Source organism: Silurus meridionalis, chromosome 23 (assembly GCF_014805685.1).
Source record: "Silurus meridionalis isolate SWU-2019-XX chromosome 23, ASM1480568v1, whole genome shotgun sequence".
Taxonomy (NCBI): domain Eukaryota; kingdom Metazoa; phylum Chordata; class Actinopteri; order Siluriformes; family Siluridae; genus Silurus; species Silurus meridionalis.
The window spans coordinates 22,336,727-22,363,598 of record NC_060906.1 but is presented as its reverse complement, the minus strand read 5'-3'; the positions used below and the strand labels follow the sequence as shown (position 1 = coordinate 22,363,598).

General features: G+C 43.2%; 1 protein-coding gene across 1 annotated transcript in view; it reads right to left on the bottom strand.

Annotated features, from left to right (window-relative positions):
- afdna (afadin, adherens junction formation factor a) overlaps positions 1–26,872 on the bottom strand; it is a 101,544-nt gene that overhangs the window by 13,007 nt on the left and 61,665 nt on the right. The window contains 14 exon segments of the mRNA XM_046836695.1: positions 2,993–4,090; positions 5,180–5,371; positions 6,338–6,426; positions 7,706–7,897; positions 8,398–8,516; positions 9,204–9,277; positions 9,378–9,443; positions 19,330–19,410; positions 21,464–21,567; positions 22,072–22,270; positions 22,433–22,576; positions 24,103–24,368; positions 25,860–25,954; positions 26,721–26,866. Coding sequence (XP_046692651.1) covers positions 2,993–4,090; positions 5,180–5,371; positions 6,338–6,426; positions 7,706–7,897; positions 8,398–8,516; positions 9,204–9,277; positions 9,378–9,443; positions 19,330–19,410; positions 21,464–21,567; positions 22,072–22,270; positions 22,433–22,576; positions 24,103–24,368; positions 25,860–25,954; positions 26,721–26,866 — 2,865 coding nt within the window.

Sequence of the window (26,872 nt, the reverse complement as noted above, 5' to 3'; positions counted from 1 at the left end):
GAGCTTCACATAACATACATGCAAACATGAACACTTACTGATCGGATGGAAAATAAATAAAAATATATAGACTTTGTAATTCAGGAGATTGGAAAGTTAAGAAAAAAAAAGAGAGCGCAGCAAAGATGAGGAGCACAGCAGCATGGACGAAGCTGAGAAGAAAGAAAGATGGCTCAAGAAAGAAGGAAAGCGAGAAAGAGGTTTGACTAAGAGACCTGAACATGCGGCCAGGCTTTTCGCTGCAGGAGAGAGGGGGCCAGCAGACCATGCAGCAACCAGCCCTCCCTTCTCACGTTCAACCACACTGAAACGAGAGCTTCGGAAATTACACGAAACCCAAAACCCAGGAGGCGGGTCCCTATTCAATCGAGATCCGATTGGGTCACTCAAAGTGTTACAATTTGCATCAGGATTAAATCCAGGAGAAAAGAAAAAAAAAAGGAAAAATACGACGCTCTACCCCGAGATGGATTCCCTGCAGAAGCTCCCCCTTCCTGCTCGGAGAGATAGAGAGGCGAGGAGAGGTGAACCACGAGACCAAACAACCACATGAAGGAAGGAGGAAGGATGAGCGAGAAGAAACACAGGTGACGTCGAGAGAAGAGGGTAAGAAATAAAAACAAAAACAAAAAACGGGAAGTGAGTGTCAGAGAGAACGTACCAAGTCTAGAACAGAGATTGCTGGGACAGCAGTCTGCTGCGAGGAGGAAGAGGAGAGGAGGAAGAAAGAAATCGTCAAGAAGAAAAGCGCAGGAAAAACATTATTCAAGAAATAAAGAAAGGGGAGAAAAGAAAGGATAAAAGTGAGAAAAAAAAAGAAGTAAAAAAAAAAAAAAGAGTGCTGCTGCCAGTCGCATCCTGGTCGTCTCCAGCTCGAGATTTTCTCTTGGGCGCTGGGAGCACAGAAAGTTTAGGGCCCCAAAAGTGGCATCTTGTTGATACTGCTATCTTCTGATCAGTAACCCAGAGCCTTAACCACAGAGCTTCCACCTCGTCTCTGGTATCCATCAATATCCATTTGAAACATTTGCCTATACTCAATCACCACATTACCCCAATTTTACCCAAAGTCCTACACTAATGTGCAGATGGGGAAGGTTCCTCACGAACAGCCTCAAGCTCCATAAGCAACTCAAGAACTTTAGGATGGATTTGGACTGGAATTAATATCGACAATCCTGTTCTACAGTGGCTCAGGACCACAGGTGGCATGAACAGATTTGCATTTGAGCGCCGATCACGGAAAGAATGATGGAACTGTAATGGATGGACATTCGGTGTCGCCCAGATGTTCCTTTTTAAGTCTGGTTCCTCTCAAGGTTTCTTCCATATGCTATTTTAGGCAGTTATTTTTCTTTTGTTTGCCACAGTCACCAACAGTTCACTCATTAGTGATCAACGAACTTATAGGCGCTAAACTTGTGCACTCTTTTATACGACTTTATAACTGAAGCTGCTTTGAGACAATGTCCATTGTTAAAAAACCTGTTTTTTCTTCTCACGTCTATTTCTCATCTTTTATACATTTCTATTAAAAACATCAATTAGGCACATGCGTTTCGCTAAACGAGGAGGTTGTTAATTGTTAGCAGTCCTGTCCCTAGAGAGAGGGATGGTTAAAGCGATTGGGGATTGGTCCTGCACAAAACGGTGAGAAGTTCAACTCCGGGATGATTGCTGTAATTAAATTTAGATGGAAGTAGATGGGAGACGCCCGACACTTCATGATCGAGGTTGGAAGGTCGAGATGGATCAAGCACGGCGTGTCGGGTGGTGGGGTGGGGGGTGGGTCATTGAGCTCGCCATCCTCTGAAACCCCTCCCTTTCCCGTTCCCTCCCTTGCTAGTGCAGCGGGAAATCAGCAGCTCAGCATGGCAAAGCAATGATTGAAGAAGCATGGTGCAGGTGCACATCGCAAAAAGAATCCAATCAATCAATCAATCAATCAATCAATCAAAACATTCATCCTAACGCTCAAACCCTGAACATTATACTGCATATTCAATTGTATTATATTCATGCAAAACCTGCAAGCTAGTATTCTGTGTAGTACATGCACACTTAAAATAAAAATATATATAAAACATTTTTATTATTCTGATCAAAATGGAGGAGGATTGATTAATAAACAGGGTTGCAAAGTTCTAGGAGTTTTCAAGACTGGAAACATTCCATGGAACTTAACAGGAATAAACTGGGAATTAAAAAGAATTGCAGGTTAGCCTATAACAAATGTAGTAACTGCAACGCTACTGAGGCCACGCCCCCTACAATCACTGTGCATTCCTCAATCACATAACACGCATCATTTCTTGAATCCTGCACGTCGGAAAATGTCCAACTTGCGAGGATTCACGTAAAATACAAATATTACATACATTTAAGCTTAAAACTTTTTCGTGCTGTGTGTAAGCTATTTTATACTAACAAATGATACTTAAATCTAAGGCAAAATTCAAATAAAAATAAAAATCCGTATTAGTTTGCATGCCTGTCAGCTTATGACTAAACGAAATGTTTTTATTTATGTTTGTATATGATAGTATTTATAAATTGTTCGACAAATTTCATATTAATTCTCGTAAATGTCTGTAAATGTCTCGTAAATTCTCGTAAATGTCTCGTAAATGTCTCGTAAATGTCTGTAATTCTCGTATGGGTCTGTATTCCCATAAAGTTTCCAACTTGGAATATTTCCAAAATTCCCCATGGAAAGTTCCGGAAATGTCCTGCCCTTTTGCAACCCTAATTTTAAAAGATGAATCAGATATGATCTATCATAGAGCACTATGTAGACACTCCTTCACTCTTAGCTAAGTATATGCTGGTGAATTTATTTCCAGACAGAAACTATTCAGAACAATGCCGAACAAGTTTTCAGTGTGCACGTACCCAGTGTATAAAAATGGCATCTACCAAACTTTACTGTGTCTAGCGCCTGATTCTCTGCCCTGCCAATTGTAAAGGAGGTCTCCGTGCTACAGCGCCTCACCCGTGCTCTTTTCTCCGCTTCCAGCCTTTGCATGATCAGCACCGTGTCGACATCTTCGTCGTCCTCCTCCTCCTCGTCCTCCTCGCTCTGCTTGGACTCTTGCAGCCTCTTCTGGAACTGCCACTCCAGCATGAGCTTGCGCAGGCGGTCGTTCTCCTCAGCCGTGCGCTCCGGCTTGGCCTGCAGTTCCTGGATCTCTTTGTCGAGCAGGTCGACGATGTGGAGCTGCTGCTGCTTCTCCAGCTTCTCCCTGGCGTCTCGCTTCCACGGGTCGGGCGAGAGGCTGTCGGCCGCGGAGAGCTCCTCTTTGCTAATGGTGATGTACTGCAGGTCGCGGCGCTCGATGGTGCGCGGCTGCTGCTGAGGCTGGAGGTCCCGGATCACCGTGTCCAGAGGAGCCAGTGGAGGAGGAGCTCGAGGAAGTGTGGGCAGTTTCTCAGGGCGGGGGAGCTGCGCTTGAGGGGGTTGAGCCGGAGGCAGGTAAGGATGAGGCATCTGTTGAGGCGGGGGCATCTGCTGATGCTGGGTGTTATTGTGCAGGACGGGTGGCGGCAGGGCGGGGTTGCGAATCTGCCCCAACTTCCTCTCTTGCTCCCGCCTTTTCCTCTCGCGCTCCTCCTCCAAACGCGCCTTTTCCTTCTCATACCAGCGCTGCTGCTCCTCGCGTTTCTTGCGGTCGACCACGGCCTGCTGTTGGCCGGCGGAGGGTGGCGGGGGAAGAGGCAGGTCGGCCTGCGGGTCGTAGTCGTAGTGCACAGGTGGGGGCGGGGGAGGAGGCGGAGGCAAATCTGAGCGAGAGGGCTGAGACACGCCCACCGGGCCGGAATGGGGTACTCCGGGGGTTTTCCAGCGGCCCGCGCTGCTCTTGTTGTTGGCCTGAGCTTTGCTGGAGATGGTGTTGTAGTTGTTGAGGTGCTCCTGGCTGGAGGTGCTCGACTCTACCGACGAGGAGACTTGGTTGTTCCAGGGATCTCCACCACGCTGGTACTCTGCCTCATGCTGCTGTTGTTGAAGATGGAGCAGGTCATCCTGCCGCATCCGCTCAGATGGGTATCTAGCGGGCACATCACACAACTCCTCCTGAGAGCGTGCTATCCGCTGAAAAAAACATACACCCACACATAATCAGGTTTTAGAATAAAGCTTTCAAGCAATGTACCTGTTTAGGGCACCATCTAGTGGACGGGGCCTGAGTTACTTCAATAAATTAGAATAATTTTTTCAGCTGTGAGATGGACTCCCCCTTGTGTTAACAATATTTTACCCTTACAGTACCATAATTTAAGTGATGAATTTTTTTACCAAAGAAAAAAAATGGCATTTCCATCAAATGTATGTCAGACATTATACAACCCAGTACACATTTGTAATTGAATGTACACCTACATATTAGTATATGCCCAAATATACATTTAAGGTTATTGTGAATATGCTCATTAGAAACATCGAAAGAAATGGAAAAAAAATAAATTAATAAAAAAATAAATAAAAAAAAAGAGAAAAATAAGTACATTCTTTCTTTACATCATAGATTTTAAATACCAAAATTTTTTATTTTTGAATTGTTCCAGTTAATGATTTACAAATGCCCTTATTTGCTCTATTTAATAAGTTTCATCAACGTTTTGACTCTCCTGTGACCAGCATTTCTTAAAACACGTTTTAACGGTCACTAACAACATATTCTTTAAATATTTATCTCTTTAATCATATCTGTGGTAATTTACCAAAAAAGCAAGATTTTACAGTCAAATGACATATTAAAAATATATATATTCTATGAAAACAAAATGTTTTCTTCTCCTAAAGTCATTAAAAACATAGCAGTCCCAGAAAGTAGTGGTTTGTTTTTACTGTTTTTCCAACATACAAATAAATTGCTACCATTGTGTGTTTTCGGAGAGGGTGTAATAAAATAAAACTTCCCACCAAAACTCCTTTTATTTCTGTGACTTTTCTGTGTCCATGCTATTGTCCATTCTTCCTTTAATTATCCTTCCTAGCACCTTTATTTTCACAAATAAATAAATTGCTGTAAATGCAACACACAGCGTTACGTGGTATTTGATCCATGACGTTCGAATCCACACACACACACACACACGCACACTCAAAACCCACTTCCCCCCACTACCTGCGAGATCACCACTCCAACACACACCTCTAGCTTTAACCGGCTGTACTAACCTGCATAGCCATGTTGTTATGGTGATGCTGGTCCATGGGGGAAACCGGCTCGGGTTCGCAGCCCTGCCACACCTGCCCAGGTACGGGCCCCATCCTGTCCTGAGATTTGGAAGCTGGGAAGGTGAAGTAGTCCCTGGGGTAAGTCTGTGTGGGGATGGGGTACGCCTCCGGACGGGGCGGGGACGGCTCCTCCTAATATGGACGACAGAACGGTTTAACTCTGGGCTTTGAAGACACCGCTTGGGGGCCAGGTGGCTCCACGGGTAAAAGCGCATTTAATAAAAGCGCAAAGCATTGTGCTTTTTCAGTTACAGAAAATACAGAGTGTGTGTGTGTGTGTGTGTGTGTGTGTGTGTGTGAAAGAGAAAACGCCGCCAGAGCTATTTATTTAATCAGACACAGTGGTTGGAAACTTGATTAGAAGTGAACGCAGCATTGCACATTTCGGTGTGATTTATATGGCTTTCCGGATTCACCAGAACTTCTGATGCTCTGATTGAGAACAGATGTGAAATGAACAAGAAATGAACAAAACAAAAAAAATTTAACAAATTAAGCTCTTTAACGGTTTGAAATACAAGCAAAAACCTTTTTTATTATTAGTCTAGTTTTTTTTTGTTTAATTTTATGTGTAATATCAGAAAAAAAAATTTATTAGCATGGTTTTTTCCCCCCAATAGTTGATTGCTGGAACTTACGACAAAAATCCATAATGATAGTTTTTCCGGGTTGCGCACTACAAGAGTGGCCTCTAGAGGCAATTCACTGATTCCACATGCTCTTTATTTGAAGTGCTAATTTTTGTTTCAGTCTGAATGCATGTCTGATTTTCCTCTATATTTATTACTATAATTAATATATTTCTTTATTTAATTAAGCACATTTTCATCATTTAGTATTTTTTTTTTTATATATTTGTAATCAAGTCCAGTACTATTTTACATGGTGTTATGTTTGTTTTTTTTATCCATTGATAATCGGTTGTACATTTGATTAATCGTTTAGTACAATCCAACCTAGCTATCGGTAAAATCGGCCAACCTCTATTTGATATAACCAGGAACAGACAATTACTCTTTAAATGCTAAATTTATAAGTTGATTCAAACAGAGGTGATGGTGTTATATGGTGTTTAACACTGTAACGTTGTTCACTTACTTCTGGACACAGGTTGCCCGTGGAGACGGAGGTGATTTTCCCAGGGGCTCCTGGGTACACAGGTTTTCCTCCTGGACTCTGGGCTTGATCTGCAAGAAGGCACAACATTAATGTAAAAAAATTAATAAACACTAAATATTAACATTAAACATTCACACTGTCTGGCCAAAAGTATTAGGACACCTGACTTTTCCACCCATATGTGGGTTTTCTCCAAAACTGTTACCACAAAGTTGGAGACACACAACTGTATACAACTGTCTTTGGATACAGTGGCATGAAATTACACCTTCACTTGAACTAGGAGACCCAAACCTGTTCCAGCCTTTGCACAAAACCAGCTCCATGAAGATCTGTTTTCCATTGGTTGGATTGGAACATCTCCTGCTATAAAGCTTTGGAGCACCTTTAGATGAATATAAACACTGATGACAGTGACTCCTGGGAGTGGCCTGAATGATTTGCATACAAATCTCCACAAAAATCTAGTGGAAGATCTTTTCCGAAAGGGTGGAGCTTATTATAACAGTAAACGGGGACTAAATGTGGGAATGGGATGTTTAAAAAGAAGCACATACCAATTTTATGCTCAGGTGTCCACAAACTTTTGTCAAAATAGCGAATAGTAATAAATAGGTTTTCAAAGGGGCGGAAAATCTCCGATAAATTTTGAGGAACTTGGGAAGTTAAAATCTTACCAGGAAAGATTAAAAGAAAAGAACCAGAAAAAAAAAATCAGGGAAATTTAAATAAATATAAACATTTTGTTTGGTCATAAGCTGACGCATGCAATCAAAGAATCTTTTTTTTTTTTTATAAAATTTCTTACTTTCGATATAATTGGTAGTATAATTTAGTTGCACAACATCTTACACAAGACACAAGGAGATTTTCAAAATAAATTCATGCAATTACCGTGAATACTCACCATGACGGACATTTTTGAGGTTATTTAGTGTGCAGGATTGAAGAAATGATGTGTGTTATGTGATTGAGGGATGGGCAGTGCATGTAGGGGGCGTGGCCTCAGTAACCCTGCAGTAAGTGTGCTGTGTGCATGCATGTGATTGATGAATGTAGAAATTCAACTGAAATTGCATTCAATCTGGATGTTTTGACCAAAATGATCCTGCAAGAGTTTTTTGCAAGAACTACATTTAAGTTCTCTGTTATAGGTTAAACTGCAATTATGTAAATTCCCAGGTTATTCCTATTAATTCCCTTGAAAAGTTTCCAGTCTTGCAAATTCCCAAAACTTTGCAACCCTATTAATAAATGATAATATATTATACACTCTTCATGCATATCATTATTTCTGTACAACCACCAAAATAGAAGAAATGCGGATTTTTTTGTTTAAATACTCACTGGCTACGTTGGGGCTGGAGCGGTGATCTGCACGGTTCTTCAGCAGCCTGTCGTCCCTCTTCTGCTCGGGGTACGTGTCCCAGTTCCCCTGTGGGCTCTCTGGAGAGCCGTTCTGCACAGAGTTGTTGTAGAGCTCGAAGCCTTCGCTCTTTGGCCGTGCTTTGCCTTTATCCATACGGCCCCGGTCTGACGCTGAGGGGAAAAAATTAATTTATTATACGCTAAATGAACAAAACTGGAGTTCCACAATTGTATATTGCATGAAATTTGCCTTCACTTGAACCTCCTACAGCGTGACAATGCGCCCGTGCACAAATGAAGATCTGCTTAACATGGATTAGAGTGGAGGATCTCCTGCTATAGAGCTGTAAACCCTATTAAATGATGAATTGGAGCACTGACTGCACCCCAGGTCTCCTCATCAACGTGTGTCAAATCTGAACAAAATCTAGTGGAACATCTTCCCAGAAGAGTGGAGCTTAATAGAACAGCATATGGGAACTAAATGTGGAATGGGATCTCCAAAAAGAAGCACATACCAATCTTATGCTCAGGTGTCTACAAACTTTTGCCTGTTTAATTTTCTTACTATTTGTATAATTTACAGTGGTAAGATTTTGATCTCCCTCTAGTCCACCCCACCCTCTCAGAGTGACTACACAAAAGAGGGGTTGAAGCTGCACTCTTCTTACCCCGTGGCATCATGGGAGATGGCTGGTTGAGCAGTGTGGCCAGGCCGTGGTAAATTGCCCCCTGTTTGGCCACCTCCAGAGTGACCACCGAACCAGTTCGAGTCATCAGCTCCGCCGCCCTGACACACACACACAAAAAAAAAAAATGGCACTCCATAAATGACATAATAGGACATGCTTAAAAAAAAATCCAAGAGGATTAAACCAAACCCATCCCAGTATAGCTCATTTCTGGAAGACCTCACGCTTTACTCCTGGCCCAATGTCAAACTCCTCAAAGAGACCGACAGAACCACAGCGGCGTCGAGTGTCACATTCCTCAGACTTATAACTTCAAATACAATTATAAAGCGTAAACACCATCTGGTTTTGATCTGACGCGAATCTGCCGTTTCAGAGTTCGGCGACCTCAGCTTTTGTTTTATTTAAATCTTTTTTTTTATAATTACAGCTGTGACGGGACAAAACTAGATTTTATTGACAGACAAATGAGTGTTTTTTTTCAAAGTAACTGCTCCGGTTTAGTGCAGAAAGAAAGGAGCGGCAGAGCTGAAGGATGACGGAAAGATTTTCATATGGAAAAGAGTTCATTAACAAAACAAGATTTTTGTTATTAAAATGATACAATTCAGGATGTGCTTTAACAGAAAAACAGTCCACTCCAATCTGTTCAGCGCACAATGCTGTGTTGATTAATTTCCTAGAACGACATGTGCCCTACAGGTTTTATTTCCCACTGATCTCTCAGAGAAACAGGATATTACAAGCTTAGCTTTGACGCTCCTTCAGTAACCAGACGATATTACCTCTCCTGAGACAGTCCGACTAGACTCCTCCCATCAACGCTGAGCAGCTGATCTCCAGCAGCCAGACGGCCGTCCTGAAAAGCGCACACAAAGCCAAAAAGTGTTATTTAGTCTACATGACATACACACACCACTGCTGCACTGAGCTTATCCTTACTATATTTATCACCTCACCATGTCTGCAGCTCCGCCTTTGACGACAGACTTGATGTAAATTCCAAGTTTCTCCTGTCCAGCACCCTACACACACACACACACACACACAGACAATATTAATATGAGACTGACAATTTCCGCTACATTCCCGTAACAGATTCCAGTGTAAAAACTCGACACACCCTCAAACAGTAGGATGATGAAGGGAACCCACACAAGCTGGTGGTTGAAACCATTAAGACGTGGATGAGATTGTTTTACACTAGATGAAAGCGAGCTCTGTGGAACAGTCAAGAAGATTAACCACTCATCCGGCCACAAAAAAAAAAAATCCCTAAAAGGCTGTTATTATTCGGCTCGGTTTCAGAGCTCGGAGCTCCAGCATTGTTGCGTGTTCAGACTTCACATCTTTACACCATTCTCTCTGCCCTTCACACACACATGCCCAACAATGAGCTCCTTTAGAATCTTAATTTGCCGCAGATGACCGCATTTCCTGTACGAGAGAGTCGAGGCAGAGTGAGGTCACAGGGATACCATCATACAATTACAGCCACATTACAGTAATGGTATCACTGTATAGCCACCCACCTAGACCCTATCTACCCACCCACCTATCCATACCATAGCCACCCACCTAGACCCTATCTACCCACCCACCCATCCATACCATAGCCACCCACCTAGACCCTATTTACCCACCCACCCATCCATACCATAGCCACCCACCCATCCATACCATAGCCACCCACCTAGACCGTATCTACCTACGCTGTCAGGGTGCATATTTGAGTAAACCTGTAAAAAAAAATAAAAAAGGACCAACACTTCCTGATAATTTTCATGTTCTCACTAACCAGAGCGGCCCGAACAGCGGCGAGTCGGCCGACGCTACAGCGTCCACACCTGAACAAACACGGCCAATGCAAATAGTGCAGTTTATAACCTGCTGTGTTTTGTAGATCTGAAGAAAGAGCTTTCATACTGTGTGTGTGTGTGTGTGTGTGTGTGTGTGTGTGTGTATTTGCACATCAGGACCATAACACAGTTTCTGTGAAGAGTGTGGAAACAGAGTCTTTTATTGTTTTTTTTTTTTTCAAGAAAAATGCATGTTCCTTTCGTTTAACAAACCACGTAAAAGACAAACACACAGGAATTGGACAGTGAATGACGAAGAAACTCTGTGGAGTCCAAATTTGACATTTTTGCCTCTAACAGAAGAACTTGTGTAAGACTGAGAATGGGAGAGATGATGTGATCAGACTGCCTCACCCCCACAGTCACACATGGAGGTGGAAGCTTAATGGCATTTGGGTTGTTTTAGAGCAGGGAACGACACGGATCCCATTCCATACTATAACACCATGCAATTCAGTCTGATTAAATATGAGCTGCGGTGACGAAAACATCCGAGCACTGAAAGGGTTATTTAGAGAGCAAACAGTTGTCTGGAGTCTCATATATCATTGAATGTCCTGCCCAGTCACCACACCTAAATTTTGATACTGCTCAGGGATGAACTGATCTCCAACTAGTGTAGAACACTTATTTTTCCGAACATCTGGACATTTATATATTTGAACCTTCCCTTTTTGTGAACTCCCTCTATCTCCTATAAAGCAGGAGATGGAGCTGCGTTCGCATCACCAATCCGAGAGCAAACAGGCAGAACAGTTTTTTTTTTTTTATATATTCTCTAGTGGTGCAGTCAGTGCTGCTGCTCGAGGCCCAGCGCTGGAACTTGTTTTATAGGTGAACAGGGTGAGCAACTGAGTGAGAAACTGCTGTTTATTGTTCCGACTAGCGAGTTACTGCCTTGGATTAACGGAGTGAGGCCGATAGTAACGGCTGATGTTATTAGAAAGTCAAGGCCGAGAAGCAGACTGCAGGGCTGAGATGGAAACCGAATCCGCCTGGGAATCGCTCGATGAAGACCACCGACACGAACACCCACCCACCCACAGCCATCAATGTGGTGCTTTCTCGGTAAAGGAAACCGCCTTGTCAAGCCACGTGCGTATAAAATACACGATTTGATACGTCTGAGCCAAAAGCACACACTCGGCACACGGAAAAATGATTGATGGCGCCATTCAAGGCTGGATATCCGGACAAGCAAAGTCCACCACAAATAGGTTTTTACATAGAATTAAAAAAAAGAAAAAGAGGGAGAGAGAAAAAGAGAGAGAAAAACAAGAAAATCTCTTAAAATGAAGTGCCGATTTCATTCTAAATCACCACCGTGGACGTGGAACAGAATGGCGGAGCAAAATAAAATCCTATGAAAGAAAGTCATATATCGGGAGATAAAGAAGTAGAGAAAGAGAGAATCACTTCCTACCGCTATGCCCTTCAGCGTCTGCATGCAAAATGATATAATGCTAAAAATCGCAGGCTCCACCTCTCATTTTTTGATACAAGGGGACAATTTAGAGTTCAGAAAGAGCCCCCAGTGCTCATTGGACACAAAGACAGAAAGGTCCTTCTGTTCATACATCCTGTAACTCGGTGGACAAGCTGTTCCACTTCTGGTCATTTGTGTAAATCCAAGCACCACTGAAATGCCACTGCTGAGCCCTTGAGAAGACCCCCAACCCTCAAAAGATTTCGGACCTTTAATAAGAAGATCCCAATGCATCTAGAGATGTACCAGCTCCAGTTGGATCAGACTTCATGAAGATTTTAGGCATTGGATTTGAGGATAAACGACCTCTTAAATACTCGAAATAATCTACATATGCTGTTTCTCCATCATTAAACATTTAAAAGCTCTGACATGGAGATGTTTTGGTGTTGGAATCTATAATAACCTCAGATGTTGAGCTAATTTACAAGTTGCACAGAAGCTCCTGGTTCCACAACTCCAACTGACTTTGGAAAGCACATTACCTATAAACCACACACTCTGGTGCTTATATATTTGGCGTTTGTAATGTTTCAACGATTTATGAAATCACACTTTTGGTGCCACCCAGATGAAGATGGGTTCCCCTTTGAGTCTGGTTCCTCTCAAGGTTTCTTCCTCAAACCATGGGCGATAAGTCGCCCCAGACTTCATCATCAGAGAAGCCACAGAGGAAGAACCAAAGACAGACGCTCTTAATAAGATTCTAATACACTCCCAAAAACCTAGTGGAACATCTTCCCAGAAGAGCGGCGTTTCTACAGTGAACAGTGAACGGAGACTACATGTGGAACGGGTTCCAAAACCACATATTGTACGTTCCACAACTCCATACTGTGTACAAAGACGTCTGCAGTAAAAGGCGATTATTCCAGTGAGCTTTAGAGTAGAGGAGGAGCTTCATGGGTGATTACCGAGAGGGTAAATAAAACCATTGATGTACTCGACTTGACTTGAACTTCAGGTTTTCTGAAGCTGGTTTCGTATCTGAGCTACAAATCTCCTCCGGTTAAAAAAATACGACTCTTCTCAGATTATAAAGCAGCCATGGTGGGCTAAATGTCCTCAATCAGGGGTGTGGCAAACCAAACTGCTTCCGTGACTGAGTTTATTTGAACTGAACGTAGGCTTTAGATTTGAGAGATTTGGTTCAAGTGCATGTTTCAAACCACTGATTATTAACATCTGCAGAGACTTGATTAGAGAGAGCACGCCACCGCAAGTCTGAGCGAGGACATCAACACACGTAGGTTGATCAAACCTTTTAGAAATGGGGTCTTTAACCTAAACCAGGGCTTAAAGACGGAAAAAAAACCTGCCCCTAGTGTACGTGTCAGTACTCCTGTCTGCTTTCTGTCTGAGTGTGTTGAAACAATTTACAATATTTATAATACTGTTCTTTTTTATTTTATTCAACTGTAATAACTTCCTTTCACCTCCAAAACCACTGGGTTAACTTCTGTTGGTTCACACGTTCTCCCGTTGGGTTTCCATCTGGGTTCGTCAGGTTCTCCCCTTGTCCAGGTGGGTTTTCCATCTGGGTTCTTAAGATACTCCCCCTGTCCAGGTGGGTTTTCCATCTGGGTTCTTCAGATAGTCCCCTTGTCCAGGTGGGAGTTCCATTTGGGTTCTTCAGATACTCCCCTTGTCCAGGTGGGTTTTCCATCTGGGTTCTTCAGATACTCCCCTTGTCCAGGTGGGTTTTCCATCTGGGTTCTTCAGATACTCCCCTTATCCAGGTGGGTTTTTCATCTGGGTACTTTAGATACTCCCCTTGTCCAGGTGGGTTTTCCATCTGGGTTCTTTAGGTTTCCTTCCACCTAAAAAAATCATGCTGGTATGTGGATTGGCTTTATGAAATTTTATTGTGATGTTAATCATCGCATCCAGGATTTACTCCAGATCCTCCACCAGCCTGATCAGGATACAGATCACAGTTTGCTGATCATTTGCAAATAATCAAAGCATCGTGGATTGTATTACTCAATAGGTAAAAATCAAGTCTTGTTTTTGTATTCAATTTCCACATGTCTTTTGTGATTGCTTCTCTATAGGGGGAAACATCAATAACACATCTGCTCCTGATCCTCAGTAATGATCACCTTCCTGTTTGCATCGTAGCTTATTAACTCCAGGGCTCTTTTTGAATAAAACATCTATCACCTGGTGGACATGGAAGCATTCGCAGATCTTTGTGATGTGTCACCTTATTGGTTATGAGAAGCAAACATCTCACAGTTGGGGCACATATCACACCAACCTGCTGCATGCTTACCACGTGAAGCCTGCTGAGGTGAACGTGTTACACGTGTCGCACTATTTTCCAGTCTTGGGTCAAACACTTCACAGAATTGGGACCCCACCCTGACACTTCCTCTCAGAGGAAGAGCTCTGCAACCTGTCAAAGGAAATTCAAAGCTGCGTTGGCTCCTGTTCTGTTCAATTGCGACTCAATCGCGTTGGACTTCCTGTTTGGGATTTGTGACGGTCAGAAAAATTCGCCATGCTTTAGGGATCTATAGAGGTCAACACCGGGGTTTGATCAAAAGCTGATGCCGTTCCCCAACCCATCAATCCAAGGAAAAAAATAAAAAACGCAAATGCTTCATTGACATCATAACAGCAGCAGCAGCAATATCTTCAGCTGGAACTAGATCAGGAAGCGGGGACAGACGGACTGCTGAGATCATTCTGGTGCTCTCCTGCTGCCAGGTGCAAAATGTCATCACCAGAACATGAGGCTTTGGGTAATGAGCAGCTTGTGGTTCAGACACACTCATCACATCTAAGAGGCTTTAATGAAGGAGGGTGTAGGCTGCTGGCTGGGGTTAAGAGACACCAAACCATGTCTGTCTAGCATCACAGGACTGGTGTCTGTGTGGTGGGAGCAGCCAGACGTGTCTTTGCGCTAAAATGATCTAAGAGCAAGGCAGGAACTCGTATTCTTCATCTGTGGAGGGTGAGACCTCTTTTAGAACTAGAACTTCTTTCCATTGCTGGCCAAAATCTCTCAAAATCCCTCTCATAAGCTAATTTCCATATTACCACGTCAGGATGAGATGAGGGCGTGTCATCATGTTACACGTTAAGTCTATAGTCTGGAACAAACCGGTTCAGCACCCACAAAAAAAAAAAAAAAAAAAAAAAGAAATTCTTGCTTTAAAGAAATTCGAGTCTAGTCGCTGGATCTTTAGTACGTCTCAGTACCTGAGCAAGGCCCTTCACCCACTGTGTTGCTCTGGATTAGGGTTTCTGCCAAATACCTTAAATGTAAATGTAATTTGAAACCCATTGGGCTCCTGAGCAAGGCCCTTAACCGGCAGTGTCTGCCAAATGCCTTAAATGTCACCTGTTGGGCCCCTGAGCAATGACCTTAACTCGCTGTGTTCCTCTGGATAAAGGAATCTGCCACCTCTTGGGCCCCTGAACAAGGCCCTTGACTGGAGGTGTCACTCTGAATAACGGTGTCTGCCAAATGCCTTAAATGTCACCTGTTGGGGCCCTGGGCAAGGACCTTAACCTGATGAATAAGGACTCTGAATAAAGATGTCTCCTGAATGCCTATAATGTCACCTCTTGGGCCCCTGAGCAAGGCCCTTGACCTTATGTGTCGCACTGAATAAGGACATCTGAAAAATGCCCTAAAGTAAATGCAATCTGCCATAATGTAAATACATCTTCCAAACAGTTCAGCTCTACTCGACTTTGGAATGAACACAATGTCAAAAAAATGTGACCCAGACAGCCAGACAGCCAGCCAGACGTGAGAGCAGTAAACGAAGACTCTGTCAAGTTTAAGATACTACATCTACCAGCTGTTAAAAGATCTCTTCCCCAGCCACATGTATGCGACCAAAAATCCAATCTGAAGACCAGAAGAGCACAGCAGAAACATCCGAACTAAAAGTCCTCTCGGGGGAATAGTGGTGAAGTGGTGAACATGCAGCGAGCATCTGGAGAGGCTTCGTGACTACAAGGACCTCATATAAAGAGATCTCCATAAAGCCCCGAGAGCAGAAAAAAAACGTCAGTCCAGGTGTGGATTCACGTTTAGAATCTTGTAGAATCCCAGTGTTCAGGAAGTGCAGAAATCTGCATGAAGTTATATCCTGCTATTGTTATTTGTGCGGTGCACGAACAAAAAAAAAAAAGGGGCCAGGAGGTGGAGGAACCTAGCGAGAGGGAAGTCACGGTGCTATTGTGCTGCACTTTGTACAAACAAAAACAGAAAGGGCTGAAGAGTGTTCACGAGAGACGGAGGTGCGAGTGGGAAAAGATTCCTGTCCTGGAAAGTGTTTGGGGAAAAATGTGGGGACGAGAACACGAACACTTCTCCGGTTCCTGATAGAAGTTTGAGTGTGTCTGTGGGTGCAGGATCTTCTTTTTAACCATTAATTTTGCGATTATACAAAGAAATAGAGTTGAGTGCAAAAGTTTGTAACCCCCTAAAGCTCTATTTTATGCCTTATAATTATAGCTAATAAATAACAACAAAAAAATGTGCTCATACAGTCCAAGTGCAGCAAAATAACAAAGCAAATTTGTTTTTTACAAAAATCGGACAGCGGCTTCAAACAGAAATAACCGCGAAAGTTTGTACCCCCTAAAGTTTTTGTATAGACAGAAAAGTAGCTGTACTTCATTATCTCCGAATGAAAAACTAAAAACGTGACACAAATAAACGATTTCAGAGGGACGCCTTCGTTGTGACCCGTCTTTCATCTTAAAATCTGTCCTCTGATTGGCCAGAACGTGTTGATTTTTTTTCTAAAACACAGCTTTTCAAATCCCAGGTTTGTCCCAGGTTATTATTTCCACATTATAAAGCTCACTGGAGCAAAAAACATCTAAGACCATCTTCATATATGGTGTCTTTTTTTCTATAGAAGACGATTAACATGAAAAATAAAAAGGATTCTCCAGTGTCAGGGTTTTGTAACCGCGAGTCTCATTCTACAGGAAAACATCATAATAAATAAATCGTTTATTGGACGTCTGCAACATCAAATGCAACTCTAAAAGGATTAAAAAAAAAAAAACAATAATATTGTAAGAGGCTGTAATACTTTTTGACATTAAAGAAAAAATTCACAACCTTGGGATTGTTTATGCCAACGGTCTCAGGTTGGTGTCGGGTTCGATTTTGTTTTGTTGAAAGGGTACACAAACTTTTGCACTTTCCCAACACCTCGAATTTCACACAGAAAGAAAATCGTGTGGTTTTTTTTTTCCCCCAGAAAGCCACCTGAAGAGATGAATCGGTTTGGACGATCATAAAATTAATCACTGGAATGAATACGTCTGCGCTACTGTTTCCTTTTAGATTCCACCAGCTCTGAACATCTGCCAGGGTTTCCTCACACACACACACACACACACACACACACACACACACACACACACACACACACACACACATAAGCAGCGTCTTACCGACTGGTCTTTCCTCCCGACCACAGAAAACCACATGCTGCAAAAACTCCGCTCTGGCTGTTAGAAGAATCTGAGCGCGACACGGTTGCTCCAAAAGTAACACGTTCCCCAGGTGATCCGATCCGATCCGATCTGAGGAAGCCGTCTGAGCTCGGCCTCATCTCTACATTCTGAAGTCGAAGCTGGTTCCAGAAGAACCAAAAAGAAAATCCGTTTTGGAGCACGAAGGAGTCTGAGTGAACTTTTTGTGCTGCTCTACACACCGGGACAAACCTATCATTACTCCACCTCTCTCTCTCTCTCTCTCTCTCTCTCTCTCTCTCTCTCCCTCCCTTTTCCTCCCTCGCTCCGTCCCTCCCTCCCTCTGTTTCAAAATAGAAGTTAGAAAAACACTTCAGGATAGCCTCCAACCTTTCACTTGCTCCCCCTTTCCCTACTTCAGCCTCTGAAGCTCCTTCTCAGGACCGTGTCACATCTGGAGATGAGCTGTTCCTTAAAAATCTTCTAAAGCAGCAACCCAGATACTGCTGTTTTACTGTGTGTGTGTGTGTGTGTGCTTTACACACACACAAAAAAACGAGTGCTTAAAAAAGAAAGAAGAAAGACAAAAAGTCACTGGAGATACGACGAGCTTCCCGAGCTGAAGCTTCTTCTACAGCCGTTATAACGCAAGCGATAACAGGAACCTGTTTCCATGAACCGTAAACAGAAACAGATAAATAGTACCTTTTCCTCATACAAATCCTAATTTAAGACCTGTTTCCTGTTGTGTAAAAGGAAATAAAAACACTTCGGCATGTGTTTCTTCGGGAAAATACGTGGTGCAGCTCCACCATTGCATTTTCTGCCAACAGCATGCTCGGGTAGGTTGAAGCGTTGCTATAGCAACGACCGTCTCAATTGAATTGACATTTTCTCATATACATTTCTAAAGCTGAGCAATCGAAGGATAAGGGGGCCTTGTTTAAGGGCCCCCACCGGTTTCGGTGCAGGGAATTTGATCGAACGACCTTCTGATCATCTCATCCAATGAGCTACTGCTTTGATGTTACATGCAAAAAGAACCAATTGTGACAGCTGACCAGAAGAACGCATGGAAAACCCGTTCCACATTTATTCGTCCTCTCATTTAACAGCTCCACTCGTCTGGGAAGATGTTCCTCTTGTGGAGATTTGTTCTCATTCAGCCAAAAAGTCAGGTAGGTGAGGTGAGGAGTGCAGTCAGCGTTCACATTTATCTCAAAGGTGTTCAGGAGATCTATAGCAGGACATCTTTTCTCGTATAATCATATCTGTCTCCTCCACGTTGATCCCCCGACACAATAACTGAAAAATGTGATCAGAGCTTTGTGATTGGTGGTCCGTTGTCCAGATACTTTTGCCCACACGGTGTATTTTGTTTAGGTGTTTGCGAGATCATGAGCTTGTTGCTGTGGTGTAATCCTCCTTGTCGTCTCCACCCCCACCGCACACACTATAATGGTTTATTCCTAACGTTTCAGTTTCCTCATACAGATGCAAATCCTGTTCAGGGCAAAAGTGTGTGTTTGCATGTTATTCGCGTTTTCCGGTGCTCGGCTTCGGTTTGTAAAATCGAGTTCGAGCTGGAATCTTCGGTTTGACTTGAAAGGCTTTCGGCACCGGCGTGAGATTTTCACAGAGAGTCATGAAGGAGGGGCTGAGTAGACTAAACACATGATAAAACTCTCAAACACACACACACACACACACACAAATGCTGGATTTAAGTAGAGCACCTCAGAGCCCTGCCCCCTACGCCACACAGCCTCTGAAACGCTCCTTCGCCCTCGGACTTCAACTTTCTAATGTTTGTTGTCCAAACACACTTGGTGATATTTAGTGATAGCGGAGTTCTGCTGAGAGCATGGAAACTCCTGTCTAGAGGAACATTCTGGTTAAGCAGAGACACCTGATTTTCATTCCCCACTAAATAAGAGGAAAATTCCAGACTTACAATGGAGGTATATAGAAATCTGAGTTCTGTTTGTCTACGTGACACAGGATGCTATTAATAAAAATCTTTATAAATAAACCATTTCAGAACACAGACCCTGTTATGAAGTTAATTAAACTCAATGGATATGTAAATATTTAAGCTTCAGCTCTCCTTACCTTGGCGGCGACGATGCTGAGGCCCATGCCATTGTGCTTCTTCAACGTCACAGTCACGACCTCAGGTTCCTTCCTCATTGGCTATGAAAAAAGCAAAAAAAAAAAGTAAACAAAAAAAGGTTAGGGCAGAAGCACTGGATCTCAGGAGCTGTCTCGTGGCTGGTTCTGCACCAGACTAGTCGAGCTGAGGAAGAAGAGGAGGAAGAATACGAGGAGGAGGAGAAGGAGGAGGCAGGGCGAGGCGAGGGGCAGAGCGGCGGTTGTTCCTCGGAGAGAGGCCCGACCGCAAGGAGAAACGGCGGCTGCTGGAGCCGAGTCAGGAATGAAAGCCATATGCGTCAGCGATGCCGAGCGCCAAACTCGCCTTCCACATGGGCCACAGAGAGAGAAAGAGAGGGAAAGAGAGAAGGACTCTCTAAGGTTTGATTACTGGATCTGGTAGCATGGAGAGGAGCAGCAAAGTGAACATCTCCTGTTGCTTCCAGGACGCTTTGTGTACAGTTCATTCATGTTTATGGTTTAAGTGGGAAAACAGTAAATACGCAGATGTTAGAGCTTCACCTCCCAGTGGGACAATGTGACGTTTATCACTTTGTGGTTTCTCTGAAAAAAGGACGCGCTGCTGTTTTTTGGCTTATTGACAAGAGATTTCCCAACTAACACCCAATCTAATGTTCAATCTGACCTCTAACCTGACGTCCAATCTAAAATCCAACCTAAAGTCCAATCTAACGTCCAACCTAAAATCCAATCTAACATCCAATCCTAACCTGGAAGTCAAAGGGAAGGTCATTGGTGGTCTTTTCTGTGGAAGAAAGGTCCACTTTGGATCTGCGCAAATGATAAATAACAATACAAACCAGAGCAAAGCTTTGAGAGATCGAGCAGAACATGGTGCAGGCTGGGAGTTTAGCAGGGCAGGAGCAGGGCGGGGCAGAGCAGGAGGGGCGGGGCAGACTGTGTGTGGGACTCCCAGTCCCTATTAAACTTCTTGAAGCAAAGGCAGAATGTTGGATGTAGCATTTGATGGATTACACACCGATGGGTGAACTTTTGTGTCGAGAATTTCTGACTGATGCCTTTTAATAACATTCAATAGAGAGAGAGAGAGAGAGAGAGAGAGAGAGAGAGAGAGAGTGTGTGTGTGTGTGTGTGTGTGTGTGTGTGTGTGTGTGTGTGTGTGTGTGTGAGAGAGAGAGAGAGAGAGCGAGAACAATCAATAAATCGATAGATAGAGACAGATGGACAGATTTTGCACAATAGATAGATAGATAGATAGATAGATAGATAGATAGATAAATCAATCAGCAAAAAGATAGAGAGGAACAAGAGAGCAAGAGAAAGAATGAGAGAGATGGATCTGTGTGTGTGTGTGTGTGTGTGTGTGTGTGTGTGTGTGTGTGTGTGTGTGTGTGTGTGTGTGTGTGAGAGAGAAACAGTGAAAGCCCTGTGCAGCAGTTTGACACAGCAGTGCTTTAAGATGAAAGGTGGAGAGCATTGAGACGAGCTCCACCACAACATGAATGAGATCATTAAGAAGTCGTCTGAGATGAGGGCGGGGGGCGGGGGCAGGGTTGAGGGCAGGGTGAGTGCGGGGGCGGGTCTGTCTGGTGTGTGGCCAGGCTGAGTTAATCAGAGGCTGGATGGCACTGGGATGCTAAAAGCTGGCTCCTGCTTGGGAGTGGTCAGAAGCCGACGAGGCCCGGGCTCTGTTTCCGTGTTAGGGCACGGTGCGCACAAACCACAGCAGGAGAAAACACCAGGGCAATTACAGGGGGTAGCAGTGCAATTCAGGGGGCTTTAGTGCGATTAGGGTGAACAGAAAGCTATGATTTCCAGTGCTCTGGTCACTAATTAGGCGCAGCAGTGGGAGCGTTGTTGACTGTAATCTAACACACTGAGGTAGGTCTGTGGCTCGTTCACAACCCCTGAGATGTGTCTGATTACCAGGACGCTGAGGATCGGACCAAAAATCTAATCACGGATGTGTCGAAGGACACGCGCGATACCGAACGAGGTGTTTGTGAACATTACTGTCTTTGGATATCAAATAGTAGAACGCATATCCTGTTTCCTTGTGTGTGTGTGTGTGTGTGTGTGTGTGTGTGTGTGTGTATCGTGTCATGTGACCCACCAGGTCGGAGTTATCCGCAGAGAAGTGACTATCGCAGTCGGCTCCTTCGAAGTAGACGGTCCAGGTTCCGGGAGAACGAGGATAAGGAGTCAGACGGCAAAAACCTAAAAAGACATAAAAGCAAGTCCACACACGCATTTAATTTACACCTCAATCCTGGAGATCATTCTCACACACACACACACACACACACACACACACACACACACACACACACACACACACACACAGTATCACAACACACTCACTTATCTGTGTTAGTTTTTGATCAAACTACAAACAGTTCTGCCTCTGTGAGAACGTAGCCGTGCACATTCCTTTGCTCTCACATCAGCTTTAAATAAATAAGCTGAACTTACTGACCACGACCGGCTCCCAGAACGTTCCCAGAAAACAACCCTTCCCTCCCTGCGTCCCACCTCTCTGACAGAGCGGATCCAGTAACGTTCCAGAAAACAACCCTTACCTCCCTGCATCCTACCTCTCTGACAGAGCGGATCCAGGAACATTACCTGAGCTCCATCCCTTCCCTCCCTGCATCCTACCTCTCTGACAGAGTGGATCCGGAAGGTTACCCAAGCATCATCCCTTCCCTCCCTGCTTCCTACCTCTCTGACAGAGCGGATCCAGGAACTCCTGGAAGCCGTTGGGAATGTTTCGGACCACGTCACACGAGTAGCCGTCCTCCGGCAGCAGGAAGGGGAGCTGCAGGTCGGGATCCTCCTCCAGCTGGACCTCTCGGCCGTCGCTGCGAGCCAGCTCGTCCGCCGTGTTCTCTGCCACGGCCACCACGTGATCAATCAGCTCCTGCACCAAACACCAAACCCGCAATTATCCTCACCTCATCAGGAACCACTGGAGAACCGTTTTCAGACAGATAAGCTATATATATTTATTTATTTAGCTAGCTCGCTAGAGAAATAGACAGAAAGACGAATAGACAGACAGACAGACAGACAGATCACTCACAGGGGGGATGTAGGGCTCATCCGGGGCACAGTGGTAGTTGCTCATGAGGGCATTAAGCTGCAGAGAGTTGAGCTTGAAGCACGTGTTGTTGATAGTCTGGACGTCCTGCATGGAGTACTTGTCCATGGTGAGGAGAGTCGTTGCCTGGAAAGATATGAAAGAGGGAGATTGTGTATATACACTCCAAAATCTATTGAAACATCTACCCAGAAGAGAGCAAAGGTGGAATGGGACGTTCAAAACGGAAGCAGAAACTGATATTGACCACCATATTATATACATCATGAATCTACGTCTGGAACAACATTCATATAAAATTATTCACAAATATAAATCATAAAATAATACTACACTATTCATTTCCATTGTGCTCAAAACCGTGTATTAGTTCTGGTACCAGGTTCAGCCTTTGTGAAGTCAAGGTCCATCATTGTGTGTGAGATCTTTGTATAAATGCACATGTACCTGTAAGGGTACCCAGTGTTCAGTAGAGAACCTATCTAAATAAAAACAAATCATGAAAACTCTCAAAACAATCCAGGACAAAGTTCTGGAAAGGTATCAGTCAGGGTTTGGTTAGAAAAATAAATGAAAGCCTCCAGTGCTGAACAATGGGCCTGAAGTTCCTGAAGAACATTCCTGAAGATGTGTAAACAGCATCTCGGTGTGGAAAAAAAAACAACAGGATGCAAGCTTTTGAATTAAAAACTATCCCAGACATTTGATCTTGGTGTGACCTTGACCTTGTTCTTATTTCAGTCACCTAAGTGAGGAATGAACTTCAACTTGATGTTCAAACATCTGATTCACTAGCAGTCTTTAAACAGCATCAAAGGACCAGAAGTATTGGGAAATGTGACTTTTCCAGCCATATGGGAAGAAACAATTATATAGGCTCTCCCATGAAAATGTGCTAAATGAAATAAATATGAATATATTAATATTATATTGATAAATATGAAGGAAACAAAAGACATGCATTCAACCTGAAACAAAAAGTTACACTACATATAAATAAAAACATCCAAAAACAGACATGTCAAATATGCAGCTCGTGTTGTCAGTGATCTGACTCTAGAGGCCGCTCCCGTACTGTATAACGCAACCCGGAAAAACTATCGTTATTGATCAGCGAAACCGATGAATCAGTACCTGACTTTAATAAAGCCCTTGTGGATGTATAAGCACAAAAATATATCCACAAAATATAGGATATGATTAGAGCAAATGGGGACTAAGTATGGAATGAAAAGCTCAAAAAAGCATGAAACTTATGCACAGATGTCCACAAACCTTTGTTCATATTAGTGTATCTCGTCCAGCAGTATTTAAATTAGCATCAGGATGCTTTTCTGGATTGAACATCTGCCATATGCAACACATGTAAATGAAATGTTAGTGTGTTAAAGGGTTAAAGCCGAGTTCAAACCTAAAGCTCGATCCTTGAACCTGGAAACTGTCGCATACCAGTGGTGATGATTCTGAGCAATTTTGGCATGAAAAATGGGCCAAAAAATACCAGGATCCAGATGTGGATCATAAAAATAAGCCACAAAAATGAGGATCTCAGAAAGTGGGTACTTTCATGAGGTGTTATTGGAGTGCTAATATGAATATCTCAGGTTACAGTGTGTGTGTGTGTGTGTGTGTGTGTGTGTGTGTGTGTGTACCTGCACTATACGGCTGAGGTGGCAATCTGCAGCGAGCTCCAGGCCCTGTTTCTCAGCCCAGGCCTCGATGTGGCTGAGCTGCTGCCGCAGGATGGCGCCCCAGTAGTGCGAGCACAGGCCCGAGTCGGATTCGGTCACCAGCTTGTTAAACAGCCACATGTTGACGAAGTGGAAGAGCTGTGAGAACAGCTGGATAGTGAGAGCCGCGTTCACACGGCAACGCCGCAGCAGAGACATGGCGCCTGTCAGCGTGTGCAGCACGTCCTCTGTGGGACAGGAACCCAGGAAATACGGTTACAGCACGACTACTTTATATCACAGGCAGGAATTCAGAAAGGATTGTGAACACACACACACAGACAGACAGACACACACACACACACACACACACACACACACACGGCCACATATGAAAAGCAACACAATTCCAGTTCCAGTAGTTTAATCAATAAACTGTTCATTTGCTCTGTTGCCCTGTTTTGGTTTTGTCATTTAAAAAATTATTATGTAACAAATGAATTACTTTATAAATAGATTTAATGGTTTAAATAAAAAGATCTATTTATAATAATAATTTAATAAATAGATCAAATAATTATTAAATAGTATAATTAAAAAAATGTAAATTAAATTAAAATAATTAAAAAAAACTACTTCTTCTTCTTTCGGCTGCTACCATTAGGGGGGCCACAGCGGATCATCTGTCTCCACACCCCTCTGTCCTCTGCATCTGCCTCTTTCACACCAACTACCAGCATGTCTTCCCTCACAACATCATAAACCTCCTCCTTGGTCTTCCTCTTTTCCTCCTACCTGGTGGCTCCATCCTCAGCATTCTCCTACTGATATACATGTCCCATGTCCCTCCTCTGCACATGTCCAAACCATCTCAATCTCGCCTCCCTCACCTTGTCTCCAAAACTCCTACATGTGCTGTCCCTCTAATAAACTCGGTATTAATCCTGGCCATCGTCGTCACTCCCAACGTACATCTCAACATCTTCAGCTCTGCTACCTCCAGCTCCACCTCCACCTCCTGTCTTCTACTCAATACCACTGTCTCTAAACCATAGAATTATTTTTAAAAGTACCCTTCTATGCCCCTCCTAAATAAAAATCCCAGAGATGTAAAAGGTAGTAAATATTTTATAATATAATATTTATTTAAAAAAAAGTTATTTATTTAATTAAAAAAAGTAATTAAAAAGTACAAATATTTTTCTTTTTTTTTTAAGTTAAAATACAAATCAGATGATGAATTGTTTTATTTAGACAATCATTAAAAAGTAATAAATTAAAACTAAAAAATAATTTACTAAATTTTTTTTTTTAAACTACAAATCAGATAACTCTAATAAACTGCTCTGCTCAAAGAGATGTTTTATTCTTTTTGCCCCATCAGCTGTATTTAGATTTATAGCATTTGGCAGACTCTTATTCAGAGTGAATTCCAACTGAGCAGTTGAGGGTTGAGAGCCTTCAGCTATGAACTGTGGGGTATTTATAAAACACTACAGCTGCCGCTTTACCACATCACTCACATCCAGAGCGGCTTACAAGCTCTTATTTATACAACTGAGGGTTAAGGGCCTTACTCAAGGGCCCAGCAGTGACAGCTTTGAGGTGGTGGGATTCAAACTCACAACCTTATGATCAGAAATCTTCACCATATCAATTGAGATCAGACTTCAGATCTCTGTGTGTGTGTGTGTGTGTGTGTGTGTGTGTGTGTGTGTGTGTGTGTAAGAGAATCTCACCAATCTTGGGTCTCTGTGGGTTTTGTTCTTCAGGATCATCGAGGAACGCCGGCATGTAATTATTCAGATCCGACTGCAGGCAATGAACCAGATACCTGAGGAGAAAAAAACAGCTATAAAATACACTGTAGGGACAAAAGTATTGGGACCCCCGACTTTCCCCGAACACATGTGGTTGTTCACCAAACTGTTGGGGTGCACAAATTTATAGGACGTCTTTGTCATGCTGGATGGAACATGCTACATCTAATGAGCTGTGCACAAAGCCGACTCCATGCACATATGCTTTACAACATACACAATATTTGTATATATAAAGAGAGAGAGAGAGAGAGAGAGAGAGAGAGAGAGAGAGAGAGAGAGAGAGAGAGAGAGAGAGATAATCAGATGCACAAAAAAAAAAAAACCAGACAGACAATGGATAAATAGTCCATATTGAGATAAAGAGGAAAAAGAACAGACAGACTGTCAGATGAACATGAAAACCTATATAGATACATAGATAGATGTCTAGTGATCAATAGATAGATAAATAAGTTATATATAGTTATATAGCTAGCTAGCTAGATAGACAGACAGACGAATAGATAGATAGATAGATAGATAGATAGATAGATAGATAGATAGATAGATAGATAGATAGATAGTAATCAGACAGACAGACAGACCAACAGACAGACAGACAGACAGACAGATGGTAATCAGACAGACTGACAGTAATCAGACAGACCAACAGACAGACAGACAGAGATAGTAATCAGACAGACAGACAGACAGACAGATAGCAGTGCATTATGTGATATGAGTGTTCACTCTATCTATAGTCCATGCCTGTGTGTTTTTCACTTGAAGGACACTCACTTGAAGGCCATCTGGACGAGGTGAGCGAGGACGTCCTGGGCGTCCAGTGTGATGCGGCACAGATCTTTGTCCTGCTTGATGAAGTTGAGCAGCTCGGAGGCGTTGGCCATCCAGAAGGCCAGAGCGCCAGCGATGTTTTTCTGCTTCTGCAG